Consider the following 22074-nt stretch of genomic DNA (forward strand, 5'->3'; position numbering starts at 1 on the left):
ATGTGCGTTGTTTGTTGTTCAACTCAGTGCATCTGCTAAAAAATGTCTGTGAGAAAAAGGTTAAGAAAGCTGAAGATTATTAAAGAAAGACAAAAGAGAGGAAGAAAATTAAGGGAGCTGAGGAAGAAGTTAAGCTATAGGAGAGGCCAGGCCAAGGAAAGGGCGGAATTGGCAGCACCTTGAAAGTGGGAGGTTAAGGACGCTGAGTAACACATCCTTAACGTGCAGCACCTCTCACGCTAGGGTACTTGAGGTATCCTCTTTCAGGAACTTGCTTGTGCTATTAGTTTCCTCAAACCTACAATTAATTTTAATGAAACCATTTTCTTTTTTTAGACCAACTTCAAAGAGGGAAAGAGGAGGAGTTTCTCTTTCCACATCAATGAATTTAGGCAGGACAAGTCATAGGATTCCAGAGGAAACTCGCCAGAGAGAGAGAGGGAGGAAACACAAGTTTCTGCTCCATGGTATGCATATGTAGGATATAAATTGAATGGCTGTATTTTAGGTCAATCTACTCTGTCTTAATGATCATCCTGGGATACAAACCCAACATCATTAGAGCACAGCAATTATTTACAGACCTTGACTTACTAGGAAGCTACCAAGAGTATATAGAGCTCTGCAGTGAAGACCTACTAACACACAAAGTAGCCACACGGTCCCTAACATACACTACAGATGCGCCCACATGTTTTATATAAATGCCTGTTTTTAAATACTAAAGAAAATGACTTTTTCTTCAGTCCATACCAGGGGAACCATGCTGCAGGCCAATAACTACTTGCTGGGCACCCTGCAGCTCTCTGCCCCAACCACTGCATTTTTGATCCCACAGAACATGTCCTGGCATGGGACTAGACAAACAGAATCACAGAATCAATTAAGTTGGAAAAGACCTCTGAGATCATCAAGACCAACCTATGACAACACTGAGTGCCACGTCCAGTCTTTCCTTAAACACCTCCAGGGACAGTGACTCCATTCCCTCTCTGGGTAGCCTGTTCCAATGTCTAATCACCCCTTCTGTGAATAAATTCCTCCTAATGTCCAATCTAAACCTCCTCTGGCTCCTGTCATCCTGTTGCTAGTTGCCTGGGAGAAAAGGCTGACCTCCACCTGGCTCCAACCTCCTTTCAGGTGGTTGTAGAGTGTGATAAGGTCACCCCTGAGCCTCCTCTTTAGGTTAAATACCCCCAGCTCCCTCAGCCACTCCTCAATGGATTTGGGCTCTATACCCTTCCCCAGCTTTGTTGCCCTTCTCTAGACTCACTCCAACATCTGAATGTCCTTCCTGAACTGAGGGACCCAGAACTGGACACAGTACTTGAGGTGTGGCCTCACCAGTGCCAAGTACTGATGGAGAATCACTTCCCTAGTTCTGCTGGCCACACTATTCCTGGTACAGACCAAATGGTTTACATCCCCTTTTCAAGTAGCCAGTCTGCCAAAACCTACATTAGGTCTCCATCACCTTGGCCATACGACCCTTTGGGTTCACCTCCATGCTCACTCTCCTGCCCTTGGCTGGTGGGGCTCATGCAAAGGGTCAAAGCTGGCCCTGGCCTGGGCTGTGAGTGCTTCCTCACACAGGTCAGGCAGCTGCCCACAGCCCACACCTCAGGCCTGGAAGTCCATCTCCTGGCCCTGCACAGGACAGCCCCAAGAATCACACCATGAGCCTGAGAACATTGTCCAAACACTTCTTCAACTCTGTCAGGCTTGGTGCTGTGACCCCTTTCCCAGGGAGCCTGTTCCAGTGCCAAACCACCCTCTGGGTGGAGAACATTTTCCTAATATCCAACCTTAATTCTCTCCTGACACAAGTTCATGCCACTCCCTCAGGTTCTGTCAGCGGTCACCACAGAGAAGAGATCAGTGTCTGCCCCTCTTCACCCCTCACGAGGAAGCTGTAACTGCAGTGAGGTCTCCCCTCAGTCTCTTCAGCTGAACAGACCAAGTGCCCTCAGCTGCTCCTCATACGGCTTCATCTCCAGGCCCTTCACCGTCCTTGTTACCCTCCTTAGGACGTTCTCTAATAGCTTAATGTCTTTTTTATACTGTGGTGCCCAAAACTGCACACAACACTCACATTGGTGAGGCCGCACCAGTGCAGAGCAAAGCGGGACAATCCCCCACCTGGACCGGCTGTCGATGCCCCCCAGGACAAGGTTGGCCCTTCTGGCTGCCAGGTCACACTGCCGACAGCTCAGTTTGTTCCCTCTGCGTGCAGCAGGCAGCTGTCCGCACCCTGGGGCTGGCTGCGTAGGTCTGCTCCCTGCCGCCAGAGCTCTGCACGCCTCGGGCAGCAGCAGCACCAGCCACAGCACGATCCCTTCCCACCGCCGGCGCCGCGGGGCCGCTCCGCGCCCGACGGAACCGGGATGAGCTTCGGCGGCCGCCGTGGAAAGCGGCGCCTGCGCAGAGCGGCGCGGCCGTGCGGGCCATGGCGCTGTGGCTGCTGCGGCGACGCCTGCGCCTCCCCGGGCCCGGCGGCCGCGGGCACGCCCGGCTCGGCCCCTCCGGCGCCGCCGCCGCCCAGCCCGCTGCCGAGGAGCCGGCCGAAGGTACGGAGGGGCTGCCGCGGACCTCGGGGCCGTGCGGGGTCGGGCAGCATGGCGGGCGCTGCCGGGGCGCGTGGGGACGGGAGCGGCCGCCTGTCCCGCATGTCCCGCCTGTCCCGCCTGTCCCGCTCGGCCCCTAGAGAGGCGCCGGGGCAGTGCCGGTGTCCCGGGCGGGAGGAGCTCTCAGGGCCCGGGCAGACCGGCCGAGCTGTGCCTTCCCGGGTGCAGCCCGAGGGGCAGAGTCCGCTGTCAGTTCCCGGGGCTCGGTTTATTTACCTCAGCTAGGGGTAAATCAGGTGACAGAGGTTGTCCTGGGAGACCCCCTCTGAAAGGCATAGGAAAGGCGTGACTGATGTGGTGTCTTTGGTGCAAGCCAAGAGCTGGTGAGGAGTGTCCATCGCTGCTGTGTTGTAGCAGTTCATGTGGGTGTGAGCCTGAGGCCTGTGCTCGTATTCACGTTTTACAGCTTGAAAACGTGAGGTAGCAAGCGTTTCTTGAGGAGAGGAGACGATGAGGCAGTATTATCACAGCTTCTCAAAGCCAACAAGTCTTTTGCTGTTTATATCCTTGTACTTGCAGATGTGCAGAAAAGTGGATTAAGAAACAACTCCAGATTACAGTTAATCATTCTTGTTTTGCTGCATAACTTTGATCATTAGTCTCATTTGGTTTGCTGCATGACTGTATAAATGCTTGCATTAGCATCAGCATGCAGAAGCAGCGTATGGAGGATGGGGCTGTTTCTTTTAGCAGCAGTGCTGGTGTATGCATCTTTAAAACGACTGTGAAACTCAGGCACTAACTGGAAATGTTTTGTGGAACAGAGGAAGAAAGCAAAGTGGACTGCCTGTCATGCATTTGAAATACTTACAACCACCATTTGGATGTGAATGTGTGAATTTGTGCCATGCTCAGACTGTGCAAAAGACAGAGGCAGAAAATGTCAGAGCACATTTGCTGTAGTGTAACTAAGTGTGTACAGGGAATAAATCAGGCAAGAATCACAACCATTCTGGCCTAATGCAGAGAGCTGTGAGAGTGAGAAGATCTGGTTTTACCTTCTGATCATGCAACTCATCCAGTGGACTTGTGCTTTCTGCATCTTGGTTACTTCACCCTTCTCTGCTCCTATGGAAACGAGGCTATGTGTCATCTTCATAAAGTGTTTCATTTGTCTTCTGATGAAAAATAGTATAAAAAACTAAGCCATTGAAACAAGTACTTTGGTGACTATTTACTAGACTCCATGAGAGCTCAATAGACTTACAAAATAAAAGATTTTTAAGAAATAAATAAAAGTAATACTAACAAGTATCATTTCATGATAGTTAAGATTTTCATGAAGCAGCTATATCACATGGGTTCCTCAATATCAAAAACATAGAATAAGGAGCTCTCTGTTGAATCTTCCTGTGGCAGGTAGTGCTGGGAAATGCTCCCCAGCTTCCCAGTCCGAATGTCAGTATTAATAGGTAGCAGCTTCACAGACTCTGCTGATGTGATGTGGTCAATGGATTAGTCTGAGAGTTATGCAGGGAAGTGATTATAATTTTGATTTGGGACGTGGCCCCCTTGCCTGTATGCAATGAGGAAAAAAGTTTCCATGTTTCTGGATGTTCAGGATGTCTTGATTCCGTGTGGATTCTGTAGGCTGTCAGCAACAGTACAGGTTGCCAGTAGTGTGGTGAGATACAACTGATCTGTGGGTTTGTTGTAGTGGAGCAGATGAAAGTGTATTATTAAATGAAATTTTTGAGTAGGAGTTTACTGTAAAGGAAGGCGCTGAGTTGTAAAAATATCAAGTGTTGAAATGTTCCGAAGGTAAAAGTGCTGGTTTTGTGGTAGCAGAGAGAGGTTATGTTTTTAGTGCAGCTTGCCAAAGGTCTGCCTCATAGCCTAGCTGACAGTTCCAGGCTCTTATGTGTGTGCTAAGTTTTTTGGTGGTGAACAGCAAATTAAAGAACAAAGACTCCTTGTATCATCAAGCTTCCCGTGGCATCAAGGGAAGTCAGTATTGCTTTCTTCCTACATTTCCTACTCCTTATTATTACAAATCTATGCATTTGTTACACAAGCACACTTACATTTCAGTCTTTTATTATTTCTTCATGGTTTTCTCTTTTGCGCCATCTTGGAGAACCAGGACAAACATTTATTCAGTTGTTCAATGCAGAGGAAGAGATTAAGTGTACTAAAAATCAGTTTTACATTTTTCTGTTTATGTAGAAGAACCCTGATGCTCATTTCTTCTTACAGATGCTGAAGTCAATACCAGAAAGAAGACATTCACTGAGGTCCAAACAGAACGACTGGATCAAGCTGAACGGACTGTTTTAATTAAATGCCCATCAAAACTTAATGAAAAAAAGTTATTGCAGTATTTATCCAGTCATGGAAACGTTAGAAGTCACTTCTTCTTTGAAAATCGTGTAAGTAATTAACAATGTGAACTAAAATCTAGGCTCAGATAAAAAGAAATACCAGCATTTGGTTATGTTCTCATACATGCAAGTTATGCAAATTATATATAATTAGTATATTAAATCAGTTTTTATCTGTGCTAATGTTTACAAGTTGCTCAGCAGCAGATTTTTATTCAGAAGTCATCTAAGCAACACCTCTGAGGGGTAGCCAGCAACCCGTTTTGCAGTAAATCTTTGAAACTTTGATGTTGCACTGTTCTTTGTTCAAACAATAGAGATAACTATTTTTTATGTGTTTTGAGCATTTCAGTTGTGAAGATAAGTAGATTTCAGAAAATTTATGTTTAGTGTTTACTGCCAACAATGGCACATCATAAATATTTTTAACCTCTTGTAGAAGTGTCTAAAACATGTTGAGATACAGAACCTTGTATTCAGTTTCAGGGCTGGCATATTAAACTGTCTCAGTATTCCCAGGAACATCTGAATAATATCAGTACAATGAGTTCAAGGCTTGTATGCATTTATCTAACCCTGTATTTGCATTCTTAATGTTTTAGGGCATCAATGCTTTAGTAGAGTTTTCAGAAAAGAGCAGTATAGCCTCGTTGCAGGATGCTGTTGGAATCCCAAATGCTGCAGAGCATCATGTTGTCCCATTTAAATCAAGACTTTTTACTTTCACGCTGAAAAACCCAGTGAGTCAACCTGCTGAAGAGACACCACTTCACCTCTCTCCTCAGTGTCACATTCCAGTGACAGGCCTTATTCAAAAGCTTTGTCTTGCAGACAATGTAAGTAGAGGTTTCTAGATCTCTCTCAATTAAAAATGAACCACCTTCATTTCAGATTTTCAAGTGGTCATGTGAAACTTAAAAAGGAATTTATTTCTAGTAAAAGAAAAAGTAACCCGTATTAGAATTTTATCTGTTTCTCCTACATTGAAACAAATCAATTACATTAGTCTTTTTAATTGTGAACATAATTTTTCCATATGAAAGAAACCTCTTTGAAAGTTTAAAAAATAATCTTCTAATTGCAGTGATATTAAGTGGATGAAAATATATGTTAATAGATAGAAGACCACTTATTGTATGTTTACAGTTTTTATTTTTTGAACTAGATAAGCAGTCAGATGTACATTCTACTGAATGAGTATCAGCTTACAGAAGAAAATATCAGGCTCCGATTTCTGGCCTGTTCTTTGGTTCGGGATTTTGCACGGGCATATTTTCCAGACAGCACAGTAAAGCCATTTGGCTCTTCAGTCAACACCTTTGGCAAACTGGGATGCGATGTGGACATGTTTCTGGACTTCCATGATACACAAAAGAGTCCTACAAAAATGGTAAGATGATGCTGTGCATCTTCAGTTTATTGGATTTCTTCAACAGAGCAGCTCATTCACACGCAGGAATCAGTTTATTTATATTCAGGTTTTACATGAGTTCATACTATAGATTGTGAACAAGTTAATTTGAATGTTTGGACTTGAAGACTTTCAAAAGCTGGATGTGACATGAAAGAGATCTTTCTTGCAATAGGAAGAAAATGATTTGGTGTTTATATAAACTTTGTACTGTTAGGGTGAATTTCACTATGAAAAAAACCCCTCATCCTCCAAAATTGATTCAGCAGAGTCAGACCTTCTCATTCTACTATTGCATTTTTTTCTCTGGAGCTGCTGGGTCTCATATCCATGCTCTGTTAAAGCTTGGCTTTGATTTTTAAGGTCCTCCATGTTCTAAAGCACAGTAAGTTTGTGTATGTGTGAGCATGTGCATTTTGAGAGGGTTGTCAGGTTCTTTTCCTTAGCTGAAAGAGCTGACTTTATGCTCCAGGAAAGTTACTGGATTGTGTACTGAGGTGCGTATATATATGTGTGTGTATATATATATGTACACACGCACAATAAGAGTGTGTGAAGGTGTGAAGGCTTAGAACCTGGGATAGTGCTGGTGAGTAGTTACAGGTGACGCAAATGTTCATATTTTTGTTGTCTGTCCTGAGAAAATTACCATGTTAACAGCGTCTGATTTTCACTGTGGAGGAGCTTGAGGATAAGCTGGAATATGTGAATTGTAGATGTTTTGGGGCCCAGGACCAAACAGGAACTGAGTCAGATCAATAATCAGATACTTTCAGTTGTCAGACTTTCTGTAAGATACTTACTAATTACTTGAATGCCTCATTGATAATACAACAGTAAGCATCAAGACAAGCAGGGATTACTAAGCAAGTGCAGAGGCTTGAAGTTGAAATACAGTCACTTGAATTTGTTGACCAAAGTATGGAATTTGCACCACTGCCTCAGGAAGCTGAGGGTTACAAGACCAACAGTAAGCAAAGTGATTGGCCAAGTTACTATCTTTTTCTTTCTGTTACCTACCTCAATGCTGAATAGTTTACAGGCTCCTTTCACTTTGAGCCAGTCCTACTGTAGCATGCAGCTACACAGCCAGAGGGGATTCGGGACCTCTGTCCTCACATGTTCCAGCACACGTGCTGACTGGAGAGCTGTTGGCAGGAGGAGAGCAGGAACGGTCACCTTGGTGATTGCCAGAGCCACTCAGAAATTCAGCACCTAAAGTGAGTTTGTTGGAAAGGCTGCAAGGTCCATAACTTCTGAATTGTTTCACCCAACTGTGAGTGCACGTTTTCTCTGCACCAATCTGGTGACAAGAAAAATAACCTCTGTGTCTCAGCTGATGAGTTAGGTCTCTGTAATGCTGTTTGCATACTATGCATTCACCCATGACATGTCCCAAGGGGAAGGATAAGTCAGTGTCAAGTATTGGATTAGCAAACAAAATTATCTGAGGCTTAAAAACACAGAGAGACTATGAAGAGAACAGACATTTCATAAGTATGAAGTTATTTTATTGAGGTAAAAACTACAAATATAACAAATCAAACTACAAAGACCTACAGGACAATTAATTTCTGATGTTGTTAGAATATATCTTCACAATATTTTTGTCAGGAAAACTATATGATGAGAAGTGATTATTTCAAGTCTTACAGAGGCTTATCTTAATTTTGAAGGATTAAGTAATTTGCATGCTAAATTTTTTTACATTTTTAATGAAAAAGACGTTTTCGTTTGCATTGCTGGTTGATTCACTAACAGCTCGGTGTTCTCCGAGGATTTGAAATGGAATCACTGGTGGCTTGAAATTAATGGTAGTTTGGTTATGTTCTACCCCTCTTTAATTGTATGCTCCTCTTTTGCAGTTGGAGCATATATGCTCTATTGGGAATTCCAGAATTACTTGTTTTAGCCACTAGTGATACATAGTAGTATTATACCTTCATTTGAACAAGTAACTTTACAGTAAGTTCATCACTATTAGCCTGGAAGAATTCAATCACTGAAAAAGAATATAAAAGAGAGAGCAATATGTTTTTACCTATTTTAAGTTCTGTGGATTTTGCTTTGAATAATTCTTGTCTTTCAGTCTCTAGTTGTACAAGCTCCTTTGTAAATTGTTGTAGTCTTTCAGAAGTATTTTTAAATGTCTCTTTTGTTCTTGAGTTAACAGATTGCTTTTAAAATTCTGTGTTAGAAAAAAGGTCCCTTTGAAATGGAGTTTCAGATGAAAAGATTACCATCTGAAAGATTAGCGACTCAGAGGATTCTTTCTGTGATTGGTGATTGCCTTGATAATTTTGGTCCTGGATGTGTGAGTGTACAGAAGATACTCAACGCTCGCTGCCCTCTGGTGAAATTTTCCCATCAACCGACAGGATTCCAGTGTGATCTGTCAGTGAGCAACAGGTGAGACCTGATTTCAAAAAGTTTAGAAAGAATTCCAAAGTACCTAAAATGTTCTGAAAACCTGTAACGACAACTGTTTGAGTCTGCTCCTTTCTGTGTTCTTAACAAATGTGAATGTTGGCTCTGAAAGTAAAAAGGGTATTTTTTAACTCCTAGAGCTCAGGTTTTGCTGTGGTTATCTTTCTCTAGCGTAGGAAATAGGCCCTTTCCTTCTTCCTAAGGGCCTGCATTCACCTGTTTTCTGGGAAGATCCCTGGAAAGGGAGTCTGTGGTCTTCCTGCGGTGCCGCCAGGGGGCGCGGGCTGCCTGGAAATGCCCCTCACGGCTCCGCTCCCTCCGCGCCCGTTCGGTGACAGCAAAGCGCGGAAACTGTCCTGAATTACCCAAAATTCTGTTTCAGAATGTGCAGAGGTTATTAAGGCAAGATTGAACAAATGTCTTGCAATAAAATTACTTTTCTATATGCAGCCACAGTGAAAGTTGGGATGCAGTTCTGTGCAAGCATCCTTGTAATTCACTGCTGGATGGTTTGGCTGGTTGGGACTGCGCCAAAGTCTTGTCTTCTCGTCGCTTGGAGCAATAACAAACCTCTGTGGACACCATAAGGCACCTCACGGTTGAAATTTCAGAAGTCCAGGTGTTACAAAATTTTGACCTAGCAAACATCTCCAAAAGGCCATGCTGAATTTTTAGAAGAATTCAGCGCAAGTTTTGGGGTAAAATCTGCAACCATAGTTCAATGAGCACTTCAGGCTAAAACTGAACCAAAATAAGTTTTACTCTAACACTGTGCTTCCATTTTTTTTCTACTTTTTCTTGCCCTCCCATTTGTACACTACAAGAATGTTTGTATAACAATGTGATGAAGCAGATCAAAACCTGACCCATCTGAAAACCTGCAGGTTTGATCCTGCAGAAGAAAACAAGTCATCATTTGAAAATTACAAAATTGAATTGGTTTGCAGATTCATTGTGTCTCTGCACTTAGTGTATTTCTCAGTGCAGCATTTTATTACTCTTTAGATGACAGTTGTAAAAGAAGTATTTTATTATATAGTAGGATAGAGATATTATCTAATATACCTTGAAGGCAGTTGTGGCTAAATTATGTTTTTTCACCTCGATTTTTCGTAGCTTGACTCCTGAGTACTTGATGGTGGTGTTTTGTTTTTGGTTTTTTCTTCTACTGTGATGCGGAACGAGGAAATGGGAAAGTGCAAATGCAGTATTATTATTTACCCAAAACCACAGTTTTCTTACTGTGGAAAAGTACATGTATTTCATCCTGGACAATTTCAAGTATTCCAGCCCAAACCGTTCTACAATTCTATAATTCTTTTTCTATTTTCTAAAATGCATAAATGTTACTTTTTTTTTTTTTTTTTAATGGATGCCTTCTTTTAATTAACAGTGAACATTGCATCTGATACGTCACAATTCTCTGGTCATTTACATGTCTTTTATTTTTCATTTCTTCTTCAGCATTGCTATCAGAAGTTCAGAACTCCTGTATATCTATGGCTGTCTGGATTCCCGTGTGCGAGCGCTGGTGTTCACTATACGGTGTTGGGCCCGTGTTCACGGACTTACAAACAGTGCTCCTGGTACCTGGATTACCAACTTCTCTCTGACCATGATGGTCATGTTTTTTCTGCAAAAGAGATCACCACCTATCATTCCAACACTAGACCAACTTAAAGAACTGGCAGGTAAGGACAGCTCTTTCTCTGTTTATTGCACTTTATTGTTTATTTCATCTTTGTTTTCTCTAAAGTGATAAATAAACCCAAGCCATCTCTTTATGCTCTCAAATACTAATGGATATTATGTGCGCCTTAAGTTTGGGGGAATACACAAGTTTTACTTGTATTTTTTGTGAAAATAATGCATTCTTAAATGCAAAATAAATCCATTTTCAGTACAATAGTAAATTCTACATAGAAGGGTTAGACTTACTCTGTGCCTCAGATAATTAAAAGTAATTTATTTATTCAGTGCTCCTGTGCTGAATTTTTTGTTTATTTTGTATTTTATTTTTTAGAAGACTTGTAGGGTCTCAAATGTCTCTGAAGTTAAGGATTTTGTGCAGATTGATATGATGTATATTGTTTTATAGATAAAAAATGTTTAAAAGAAAGGCTGTATCTTCTTCTCACAATTTGTAATATCCTTGAGATTGTTCAGGCCATCTGCAAATAATTCTGGTATCTTTGCAAACCAGCTGTTCTGGCTGTTTCATACACAGCTTTCAGGGTTGATTATCTTCACAGAATCTTATGAAAGCACAGAGAATGACACCTCAAGTTCTTAATTCTTCATTCATGCCTTCTGCTTATTGACATGCTTCCTTGGAAGCTTTGAGTGCTTTCAGTGGAGAAAAAGGTCTGTGTTCAGTTGCTTTAAAATAATTTTAAACATTTGCATCAGAATTCTGTAGAATTTTTATACATAAAATACCACATCTGAGATTTTACAACAATATTCCTAATTCTCTGAAGTTTTTCAGAAAAAGGCAGTGGATGCTCTGGATCTGATTTTTTTGCAACTCTCATGTAGGTATTAACCCAAGAGAGTTGTGCTGTTTAGTGTATAATACAGCCCTGTATGCAGATGTCATATACCTTATTCCTGTAGGCTTTTGAAAATGTGCCATTTGCTCATGATTCTTTTCCTTTGCCTGTCTGTAGACTTTTTTCTTTTAAATCTTTTACCACTTTAAGTTGAATCTTTAACCTAAAAGTTCACTTGTGTACTCCTAATTTTTGTAATATGGTAGCATTCATTGATTTCAGTCATATCTGTTATCTGAATTTCATTAAATACAATGGCATTTTATTGTTTATTGTGTCAAAATATGCCCATTTTTTTCAGGTGCAAAAGACAAGCATATAATTGGAGGATATGATTGCTCATTTGTTAGTGATTTAAGGAAGATTAAACCTACAAAAAATACAGAAACACTTGGTAGGTAAATCTCCATCATTTTTTTTTTAATGAGCATATTGAAAATAAACTTTTCCTTAATGTTACTCATGGCCCTTGCTTTTCTTTCCCTTAGATGTATTGTTGGGTGAGTTTTTTGAATATTTTGGAAACTTTGATTTCAGAAGGAATTCCATAAATCTTCGAAAGGTAAACGAATTTTAATTGCTTATCATTATCAATTGAATCTCACCATCTGCCACTTGATAAACTACAGCTTGCTTTATATGTTTAAGTCATTCTATTTATTGATCCATATGTGTGTGCATGCAAGTATAATAGAAATATATGAAAATATAACTACCCTAACTTGCATGTGTTCCTGCTGGGCTGCTGACAGGGTAGGGGTTCCAATGCCATGTTGCTGTGTGGACACCCATTTGTGTCCTGTTTCCTGTTTGGGCGCTGTGGGTCACTGGCACAAGAGCTCTTTTTGCAGTTGCAGGTTGATCCTAGAAGCTGATTCATTAAGGTGGAGAACTTCTGTTTGCCACTAAGCCTTAAAAAGTCAAGCAAAACCATGAGTTTGGAGCCTGAGCTAGTTAAGGGAAGTGTCTGTGCTGCTGATTTTTTTGTGTTTAACTAGTCTGTCCTCTTGGTCCTGGGACAACATGTACATAGACACTTCCTGGACCAGGAGTAGCTGGTGGGTTCCTTCTAGAGCTTGTGATAGAAGGCTTGAAGAGGTTTGGTTCTGGAATACCAAACAGGTCAGCTAAGTAGCACTGATAAGCACTGAAATGGAAGTGCATTTAAATAGCAAACCTACACAGTTGTCAACTACATGTGTTGTACAATACCAACTGACCAAAAGTAAATCATGACCTCAATAGCTCTGTGCTTAGAAGACAGACCGAACTGGGAGGGATTTCAGCCAAGGCAGTAATCTTGTTTAGTTACAGTAGCTCTGTGAGCTCTCTGAGTACTGTGGGATGAATGGTTTGAACAGTTCAAGTGCCTGCAATAGTTTATCAAACTGGGCTACACAGACACACTCATGCTGCCCATACACAGAGATAGGAGAAGGGGGTTGCAATGGGTGAAGTCTGAGGTTTGTTGAAAAGCAAATGGGAGAATGGCCAAAAAGACAGGTTAAGCTGTAGTTGCGTGTTCTTTGCCTTGAAGGAAATCTAAGCTGAATGTGGCAAGGAAAACCACCACTAAGAGGATTCAGAGAACAGGAATCATTCAACAGTCAGGTTGACAGGAAAATTAACTTGATTAATAACGACTGGGTATTTTGCAAAAAGTTCTCTAGTAAGTCAAAACACTTTTAATGCTCATGTAATAAGTCAAGTGATTTGTTATTTGCTCAGCCTATAGTACATATATGCAACTTCTGCTTTTTCTTTACACTGTCTGCAGGGAAAGGAAGTAAATAAACCTGAGTCATCTCCTCTTTATATCTGGAATCCCTTTGAACAAGACCTTAATATCAGCAAGAATGTTAATCAGCCACAGCTGGAGAAATTCATAGCTATGGCCAGAGAAAGTGCCTGGATTTTACAGAAGGAAGATAAAACTCAGAGAATAATCAGTAAAGAACCTTGGGGACTGGCAGCACTGCTGATACCGTTTGGAAAAAGTAATTCCAGCAAGATGAAGAATAGGATGAAAGGAATAGGAAGTGAAACAATCAGAAGCCTCTTGGACTCTTTAAAGTTAAATAATGCAAACAGCCAACAAAAAGCAGTGGGAAAATGACTTTCAGCACAGAAACACAGTAGCTAATATTCTGTTTTAAGAACTGTATGTGACATGCAGTCTGAAGAACATAACTTTTAATATTTCTGTTATGGGGAATGGAGAGTCAAATGATCTGTTTTTCGTTGTGATTCTTTTTGTATAGGTCTCCTTTCTGTACATTTTTCTCCTCCTTGCTCTTCACTTTTCCATCTGCTTTATGAATGAAGAATATTCAAATGGAAATTTTACTGGTACATTTTGGAAATAGCCTTCAGACTGACAGGAGCAGCATGGGAAAGAGCCTTTGGGAATTCTGTTGACTAACATACAAATGATATGCTAAATAACAGCTCAAGAAACAGCCACCTTTCAGTGAAACCACAGTTTGAAAGAAGATGAATGTGTTGGAACTATTTCTTCCAATCCAGTCATGTACTGAAAGCCAGTAAAACCAAAGTGCATGCATCTATTTTTGCTATTGTTTTCCATTCATGTAGATAGTGCCAAGACAAAATAAACATAATGGAATTAGATAGTAGGGTTTGCAGTTTCCTAAAGCATTGCTCTCCAAGGGTAGTGCAACTGTTTTGTGTTGGAAAAGTGGGTTTGCTCTTGTATTTACCACCTGATTTCAAATTTATTTAGTCAGCTCTCCTTTGTTTTCTGTACCCATAGGACTGGTCCCCGCCCACATTTGTGTAATGTTTCTCATTTTGCCTTCAGCCTCATTTTAAACCTGTATTTCAGGTTCAGGCAGGGGCTCTTGTATGCTCTTCTTGCTTTATCACTCTATTCAAAGTTACTGCCTACTAAGTGACACCAAAGCCTTCCTGCAGAGGGATCTGTCCCATGCAGAGATCCATAGAAAATCATGTATCATGCTGGAGTCCTGTTCCCAGTCTTGCCTTGGTTTTCACATACTCAGCAGAGTGGTGACTGTCTCTCTTCCAGATCAGTTGGGCCAGCAGAGTCAATGCTTTTCACTGACTTAAAACATTGAGTGCTCTGCCTCTGTCCATCTGCCACAAAAAGGAGTGTTTTCAGAAGAAGGGGGAAAGGGGAGGGAAGGAAGGAAGGAAAGAAATCAAAAAGGGAAATGGAAAGCAGGCAAACATCAGACTTTACAAGTACATTTGTATTTCACCTGTCCAGTTTGAGAGCCACTCATGGATTATAACTAAATGGCAATGATGACAACTCCACAGATTGCTGTCTTTATTCTTAATAGAAATTCCGTAAATGAAATTACTTTGTTCAAATTATCATACAGCTGCAACATGATTACTGTTTCAATTTCAATATTTTTAGATTCTTTCATGTTGCAGTGGTATATGATTTTTTGTAGACTTCCCTTCTAATTGTATAGTCAGAAGTCTTTTCTCTCATGTATTATTCATTGAAAATACTGTAATAAGCAGTAATGCATACTTCCAAAGTACTGGTAAAAAACGGACAAGGAAAAGTATTTTCCAGCAGTTGACAGACTAAAGGGTTAGACCTTCAGATCAATTCCATATTAATTTATTCAGAGTTTAAAATAATACTCAAATATATCTTGTTTCTGATTAATAAATGTTTTCTCGAATAATGACTCACGTAGTCATTATCTCAATTGCTGAAATTGATTCTCATTTTAACTTCTTCAAGATTAAGCCTTGAATTTGAAACTTAGTTTTCTTTCTAAATCTTGATATCAGAACTTCTTTTTGAAGGCTGATATGCAGTTTATTGTAACTTTTTATTGGTGCTAACCCAAAGCCTTTTTAAACAAGCTTGGCACAATGCTGTAAGGAGCCTGTTGCTGCCTTAGTCTTTACAGGACCTAGAGGTACATTTTCTGCTGTTTACCCAGCAACAGACTTTGGAGCTTTTTGAAGACTAGGGCAGTACTCAAGTAGTTGTGAGTTTCCTTTTTTCTAGATAAACCAAATGGGTAAGGGTGCAATAATAAGAAAATGGGTTACCAGGGAGAGGAGCATGCAGCAGAACTGTGGCAGTGACTACCCACGTGCGTTATATTCACAGTCATCCACTGACATAGGTGGGAAAGATTTTATATGAATTTTGACATGTAGATACAGGACACTTGTAGACAAATAACAATACATTTTATATTCTGGTTATATGGTTGAGGCATACTGAAGCACAAGCTTCATTTGGAAATGGTTATAGATGTTCAAGCTGCTTAGTATTCCTTAAAAGGCAGGGCAGAACACCATTACTGTACATGCAGTGTCTTTCAGCATCACTTTTCTGTTTAGACTGCCTGTCCCTTTTGGGAGTGGTTCTGAACCTTTGTCATGGCTGCAGGCCAGCTTCTGAAAAGAGGTGAAAGAAGCCAAAAGCAGTGTTGTAGCAATGGAATGCACAGGTGATTTTTTCAGATGTCTGCAAGTCCAGGGGGCTGGAGACCAGGGGGCTGCTGACTGAAACCTTGAGGCTTTGAGGATCAGCTCTCATTGATGATGCCAATAGGCCCAGTGGGCAGCTTTCACAGAGGAGACTGGAGATGGAGATGGAGATGGAGATGGAGATGGAGATGGAGATGGAGATGGAGATGGAGATGGAGATGGAGATGGAGATGGAGATGGAGATGGAGATGGAGATGGAGATGGAGATGGAGATGGAGATAGATGGAGATGGAGATGGAGATGGAGATGGAGATGGAGATGGAGATGGAGATGGAGATGGAGATGGAGATGGAGATGGAGATGGAGATGGAGGGCCGACCATGAGCTTCTCTAGAGCATGAGCGTTGTCTGGGAGAAGAGCTGAGTGATACTAGAGGAACTGAAACCACCTGTGGGAAGAGAACCAGACAAGAGAACCAAGATTTGAGGGAGTGTATTTATCAAATCAAGAGAGATGATGTGAATATAATTTCCTAGGGGCTGCAGTCTTGAAGATAGTTAGAAAAAACGAATATGGTTCTGTCAGTGAAAACAAGGGTTGGATATTTGTCAAGAAAGGACTATGATTATGGTCTGCATTTGAGAGCTCATTCATATGGTCCAAAAGCATGTAAACAATGTCTCTTTGAGAGTGAGGCAGAAAGTTTTAGTTACTTCTCAAACTTGGTGCTGATATGCTGTATTGTATGGTGAGGCTGTTAGGGAGGTCACGTGTAAGGAACATGAGTGAATTAAACACATTTTTGCCCCTCTGCCCCTTTCCCTTTCTGGGAATACTTTTTAGTGCAGTCTCACATTTCCTGGCTCTTAAGTGGTTAGGGAAACTGAAAACGTTCAGAAGTTCCATGCCCTGAGAAAATACACTTCAAGACATTAACTTCAAGTTAACATTTGTTGCCAGAGATTTTTATTTTTATTTCCCTAGACGTTGATGCTCACAAGTGTTGCAGTCATAGGTTCTGCTACAACTGCCACTGCTCCATCATTCTTCTGTAACTTCCTGGGAATCTGAAGCCTTGGCCTACAGTTGACTGCTGGGTGAGCATATCTGTGTCATGCTTGTGGTGAAGACACAGTCACCAAAACAGACTTCTTGGCTCTATTCTTGGCTTCTATTCCTCTCCCTCAATTTCAAAGTACAGTTCCTGTCTGGGTTTCTGTTCTTTAGACTTTGAATCACAGTATAATTCAGGCTGGGAGAGAACTCTGGACCTAGTCCAGCTGCCTTTTTAAGTGGTATCAGCTCTGAGATTAGACCAGGACTTTTATCTAGTCAGGCCTTGAAATCTCCAAGGATGGAGACTGCACAGTCTTTCCAGACAACCTGTTCCAGTGCTCGACTCTCCCTGTCACCCTGATGGGCTGGGCTGTAACAGACTGCCATATCCTTGTCGCTCTTCCTGGCTTCTTTTCTGATCCTGACAAATGCTCTCAATCAGGTTGCCATCCATTACAAATATTCAAGTTGCTCCTTTGTGTAGGAAGCCCCCTGAGTCTTCCCTTCTTTCCCTGTCTTTCCAGAGGAACTTGTATCCATCCATCACAGTGCTCCCATCACATGTGAGCCTTCCCATTGTAGCTGTTACTCCAACAATGCTGTAGTAACACCACAAGGAGCTCTAGTTCCTCTTGCTTGTTCCCCAGGCTGCCACACATTTGTATCTGTACATTTGAGGTGGGTACCTGTTAATAATTTTTTATTATTCTTGAGGTCCCTTTTGTTCCTGTCACCCTGTATCCTTTTCTCTCAATCCATGTCCACAAGCTGGCGTAAGTGGAGGTTATTATTGTCTGCCCTTATTGTTCTGGCTGAATGCCTTGATATGGCCACTGCGCAAATCCAGGTTACAAAGTCCTCATGACATTCAAATCCTGACTAAAAATTAATTTCTAAAAGACTCTGCAGGAAAATAAGAGTCTGTGAGTACCAGACTGGTATATTGTACTGGCAGAAAAGCCCCAGAAAATACATTTGTGCTGCTGTAGTGGAGCATGATGGAAACATCCAAGGTAGCCTCAGCTGTGCTGGTGCAGCTGCAGAAAAGCACATAACACCACGTAGAGATACTGGTGCAGGTGTGGAATCATCTTAGAGCACGGTGCTGCATCTACAGGACCTCATTGCTTCCACAACTGCACTACTGTGGTACAGGATGCTGCTGCTTGGCAGAGCTTGTCCGCTTGGATTTGGCACATTTCTGGTGCTGTGTCACCTCTGGATCTAGAGCAGTCAGGCTCTCAGCTGCAGCCTCACTGTGCTCTGTGCTCACGCTGGGTCTGTGGTTATTGAGGAATTGTGTTCTTAGAACAGAATGGTCTTGCAGATTTGTTTCTAAGTTTAATTTCTTTTAGGCTCTCTAGCAGGACAGGCTATGTTTTTTCTTAAAATTTTGTCCCTTTGGGAAAAGGAAAGGTAGACAAACAGCCTTTATTGGAATGATTATGCCAACAAACTAGTTAAAGGTCCATGCCAAGTTCAGCTACAGCAAGTTTAGGATTTCCAGCCTGGGCTGCTTTGAAAATATGATGAATCAACAATTAAGAAGTTTTTAAAAGTTAAATCATCTTGTTCATTGGAAAGCTCTCTCTTCCAAATGCCTTGCCTTGCTTATCACAAAATTACCACCAAGGTTTTCTTCTAGTACAAAATTCTTCTGAACGTCACGGGTAATTTGGGGTCAGTTTGTTTAAAACAAGGGTTAGGATTTATACGAGGCTAACCTGTGCCTGGAGATAAAATCTCCTTCTCCATAAATCCTCTTAGTTGAAAGTCTTGATCCACTGCTTTTGCAGACCTGTTTCTCATACTTTCTTTAATCAGAGGATTGGTTTGCTTTCTTCTGCAGGACCTCCCTGCTTCTTTTCCCTCTCCTCATTGTCTTTTCATCATATCTCATCTGATCTGATCTGTAAAGAACAGTATTTCACTTGGCCCCTAGTATTTGTGGAGCAATAGTGAATACAGCTGCATTCAAGAAACAGGTAGTTTTTAAAATGTGGCTCTCACATTGCAATGTAATTTTTTTTTTTATTACTGCTTCACTTCTTGTGTAGATTGAGTCTCCATACTGCATTTCCCATGGCTCATAGAGGGATCAATTAGCTGGACTTAATTGGCCTCACCTATATTGACCATATATTTTTGGGAAGTCTTTTCATTTAAGAAACTTGTTTAACACAGTCTGTTGTATTAGAAAGCAGAAGTTCCCTGCAAATTTTTTGAGAGGTGCTTGATCCTTCAAGATTATTTCTGTTTTCCCTTGTTGTTATGGGGAAAACTATGTTCAATTTGTTTCACAGAATGACTTCAGAGATAGGTTTTTGTTCCCATGCTGAGCTCTCTTGTGCACACAGATTTGTAGTCAATGTAAACAGTGCAGCCCTGTACAGGAATTTTGCATGGAACAACTCCCAGAATATGTCTTCTAGGCATTATCCTCCCAGCCCAACAGGGGAGGTAAAAGCCCCACAAATTACTAAGGCATAGCCTCTCATTTGTGGTGCTGACTGCATGGGATGGGACAATTCCCGTAATTCTGTATTGCTTTTCTCATGTTGGACACAGGAAGAACTGTTTTCCTGCAGAGAAAAGGTATATATGTTAGAAGTTGAATTGTTGGAGTGAAAAGCAGTATTATTTAAATTCTTTCCGAATATTTCCATCTTAAGTTTGTTTTTTTAAGTCCTTCTCTAGGAGCAATTACTAGAGATTTTCAGGATGAGAGCAAGAACTGGGAGCATATACAAAGGCTTTGTATTTCAGGTAATCAGATAAATAGTACTTAGATTATCAAAAATACTTATACGGGGGAAAATAATGCATATAACAATCTGGCAATAAACAAGGAACACCGCCTTGTCTCTTCGAACCAGTTTTCCTGCCCTGATTTTCTGTAGTCCTCCCAGTGGTGCACTACTTTTATACAAGAGTTGGATTTGGGAGAGCATACTGAATGGAAACTACAGTACCCAGTACATAGGAGGGTGAGTATTTAGCCACTGCAGTAAAAAAAAAAAAAGAAGTGTTACTGACTCCATCATGAAATGAAATTCAGAGATTTTGTGACTTCAAAAATACAATACATAGACTTGTTCTGTGGATCTTTAGGTGATTCATAATTCTTCTTTTTGAAAATTATTTTTGGACACCAATCGAAAGAGGGTTTGCTGTAATTACTTGTTTTCTGAGCTTTCAAAGTAAGGTCTCATTTGAAATGACCATGATCTGTTTTGTTGAGACACTAAAGATCTTAGTGATTACAGTTCTGCTCTAAAACCCATGTTTAAGAGGGTTTGCATTGGAGGTTTGCATTGACTTAGGAATCTGGAATATTATAATTTTCAGTTATCCTAAAAATGCAAACGCTTACATTTAGCAACAGACTTTCACACTTCTATCACTTAGGCTGTTATGATTTTAGTTCCCCTTTTTACTCTAGACAATATTTTCAATCCTTGAAATGTTTTGCAGTAATTAATTTTATATGTCTTCTATGAGATAAATAATAAATAAAGTATGTTCTCTGTATTTGTTCAGTAAGTTGCTGTTCCATTGTGCTGTTGAAGTCCTTGAGGAGGTAAAGAATATCATATCTGGTGCTCTCCTTCCTCAGATGCGGGCAGAGATCTGTTGCACTGAAATGAGGATGCATTTCATAGAGAAGTGGTTTTGAACAGTTGATCTCTGAATGCCCCAATGTCCAGTGAACTATGTCTACAGAGCTCACCAAAGAAGCAAGGACACAAAACCCTGAGAAAGCTCATTGTCAGCCAGCTTCAAGTCACCCAATAGACATTTTTAACTTTGGGGATTTTCCAAGCAGAACAAAGGTCAAACCAAATGCTGTCGAGTCATGTTTGGAGATGGAGCAGTTCTTGCCTTCCATCATTGCTTTATGATTAATAATTTGTTTAAGTAAATGGTGGTCTGTGAAGAGTACATCTCTGTCACTTGGTTTCTAATGAAGAGAGCAGAAATAACATTTTGGATGTCTGACAAACTCTGAGAGATATCTCTTAGTAGGGAGAGAAGAAATTTTTTCTAGCTAGATATCTGAAGTTCCTGAACCTTGCCCTGGCAAAAAAATGTGCCTTTTATCCTTATAAATTATAAAGGGAAAATACGGGTGTCTCCATTTGTCTTGATTTAATTTTATCCCACATGCATAGGGTTACAAGTATGTGGCAGTTAGGCATAAGTGATAGGATTTTATGCTCCAAATGCTGGTAAGAGAGAAGCTTCAGATCACATAGGTTAATGCAGGCTTGATTCAAAGACACCTAGTCCAAATCTCCTACACTTTTTCAGACCCCACCTACCATTGCAGCAGAAAACTATAAATATTAACCACTGCCAGCTGCTCACTCCTGGTAGGGGTGACTTCCCCTAAGTCAGTGGGGACCTTTAATTGCCAAGCCAACCTAGGGATTTCTGAACCTGAGAAGGCAAAAAGCAGTTTGTCATCTCCATGACCCATTCTTAGCAAGTTTTTTTCCTTCTGACTCCATAACTGTTGGACGTGCCCTTAAAATTCTCCTCAAATGCAGAAAGAGAGAACAATGATGCTATGGCTATTTCTATTCCTCCGGTTTGTGCAATTTATGTATGTGTGGGGGAGCGTGTGTGCACATTTTTATCTAGCATCTTTATTCTGTTTTTCAAAAAAGATTGATGAAATTTTTTGTTGTTGTTTTCCCTGGAGTTTAATAAGCTAGAGCTTTCAGAGCTGTGCTTCGCTGGTTCCCATGTTTGTCCTGGCAAAGAGCAAAATTCAGAGCTGAGCCTTTTTCTGCTGGGTGTTTTTCTTTTCTCCGATAAACACAAAATATGCAGTTGGTGTCATGAGAGCAGTAGGTGCAGGATTCAGCTGACACTTCCCAGCAGAAAAGTCTCCGTCTTGCCAGGCCTTTGAGAAGACATGATAATGATTCATTTTGGTGATAACACAGCAGGAATACAAGTCCAATTGTTTGCTATGTAGGTCAGAATGGGGTATGTTGGCATCTCTGTTTGCAGACTTTACAAAGATGTCTGGGAATGGGAAGCATGACAGGAAAAAACCTATTCTGATATAACTTAAATTGTTCCCCTGATGGAAGTAGGCTATGAACAGTTTTCTGTCAAATACTTGCTGTCTAACTGGCAGAGCTGAACACTATATATGAGAAGGTTTACTTTTTCACATTAAACAGCTCATTTACTCTTTATTCAAGCTCTGCAATTAAAGTCT

At 41.0% G+C, this 22074-nt stretch overlaps 1 protein-coding gene across 2 annotated transcripts; it reads left to right on the forward strand.

Moving 5' to 3' along the window:
- Positions 1-2417: 2417 nt before the first annotated feature.
- MTPAP (mitochondrial poly(A) polymerase) lies at positions 2418-13966 on the forward strand. 2 transcript variants are annotated; one of them, XM_064636479.1, is made up of 9 exons: positions 2418-2567; positions 4821-4993; positions 5548-5781; positions 6111-6335; positions 8554-8765; positions 10248-10474; positions 11637-11729; positions 11824-11897; positions 13113-13966. In XM_064636479.1, the coding sequence occupies exons 1-9, from the start codon at positions 2447-2449 to the stop codon at positions 13449-13451; spliced, it is 1698 nt and encodes a 565-aa protein (XP_064492549.1). In that variant the 5' UTR covers positions 2418-2446; the 3' UTR covers positions 13452-13966. The 2 variants fall into 2 exon arrangements, with proteins under 2 accessions (XP_064492549.1, XP_064492542.1); XM_064636472.1 differs by lacking the exon at positions 2418-2567 and adding an exon at positions 3617-3755.
- Positions 13967-22074: the final 8108 nt, after the last annotated feature.

The sequence above is a fragment of the Pseudopipra pipra genome, chromosome 1, assembly GCF_036250125.1.
Source record: "Pseudopipra pipra isolate bDixPip1 chromosome 1, bDixPip1.hap1, whole genome shotgun sequence".
Taxonomy (NCBI): Eukaryota; Metazoa; Chordata; class Aves; order Passeriformes; family Pipridae; genus Pseudopipra; species Pseudopipra pipra.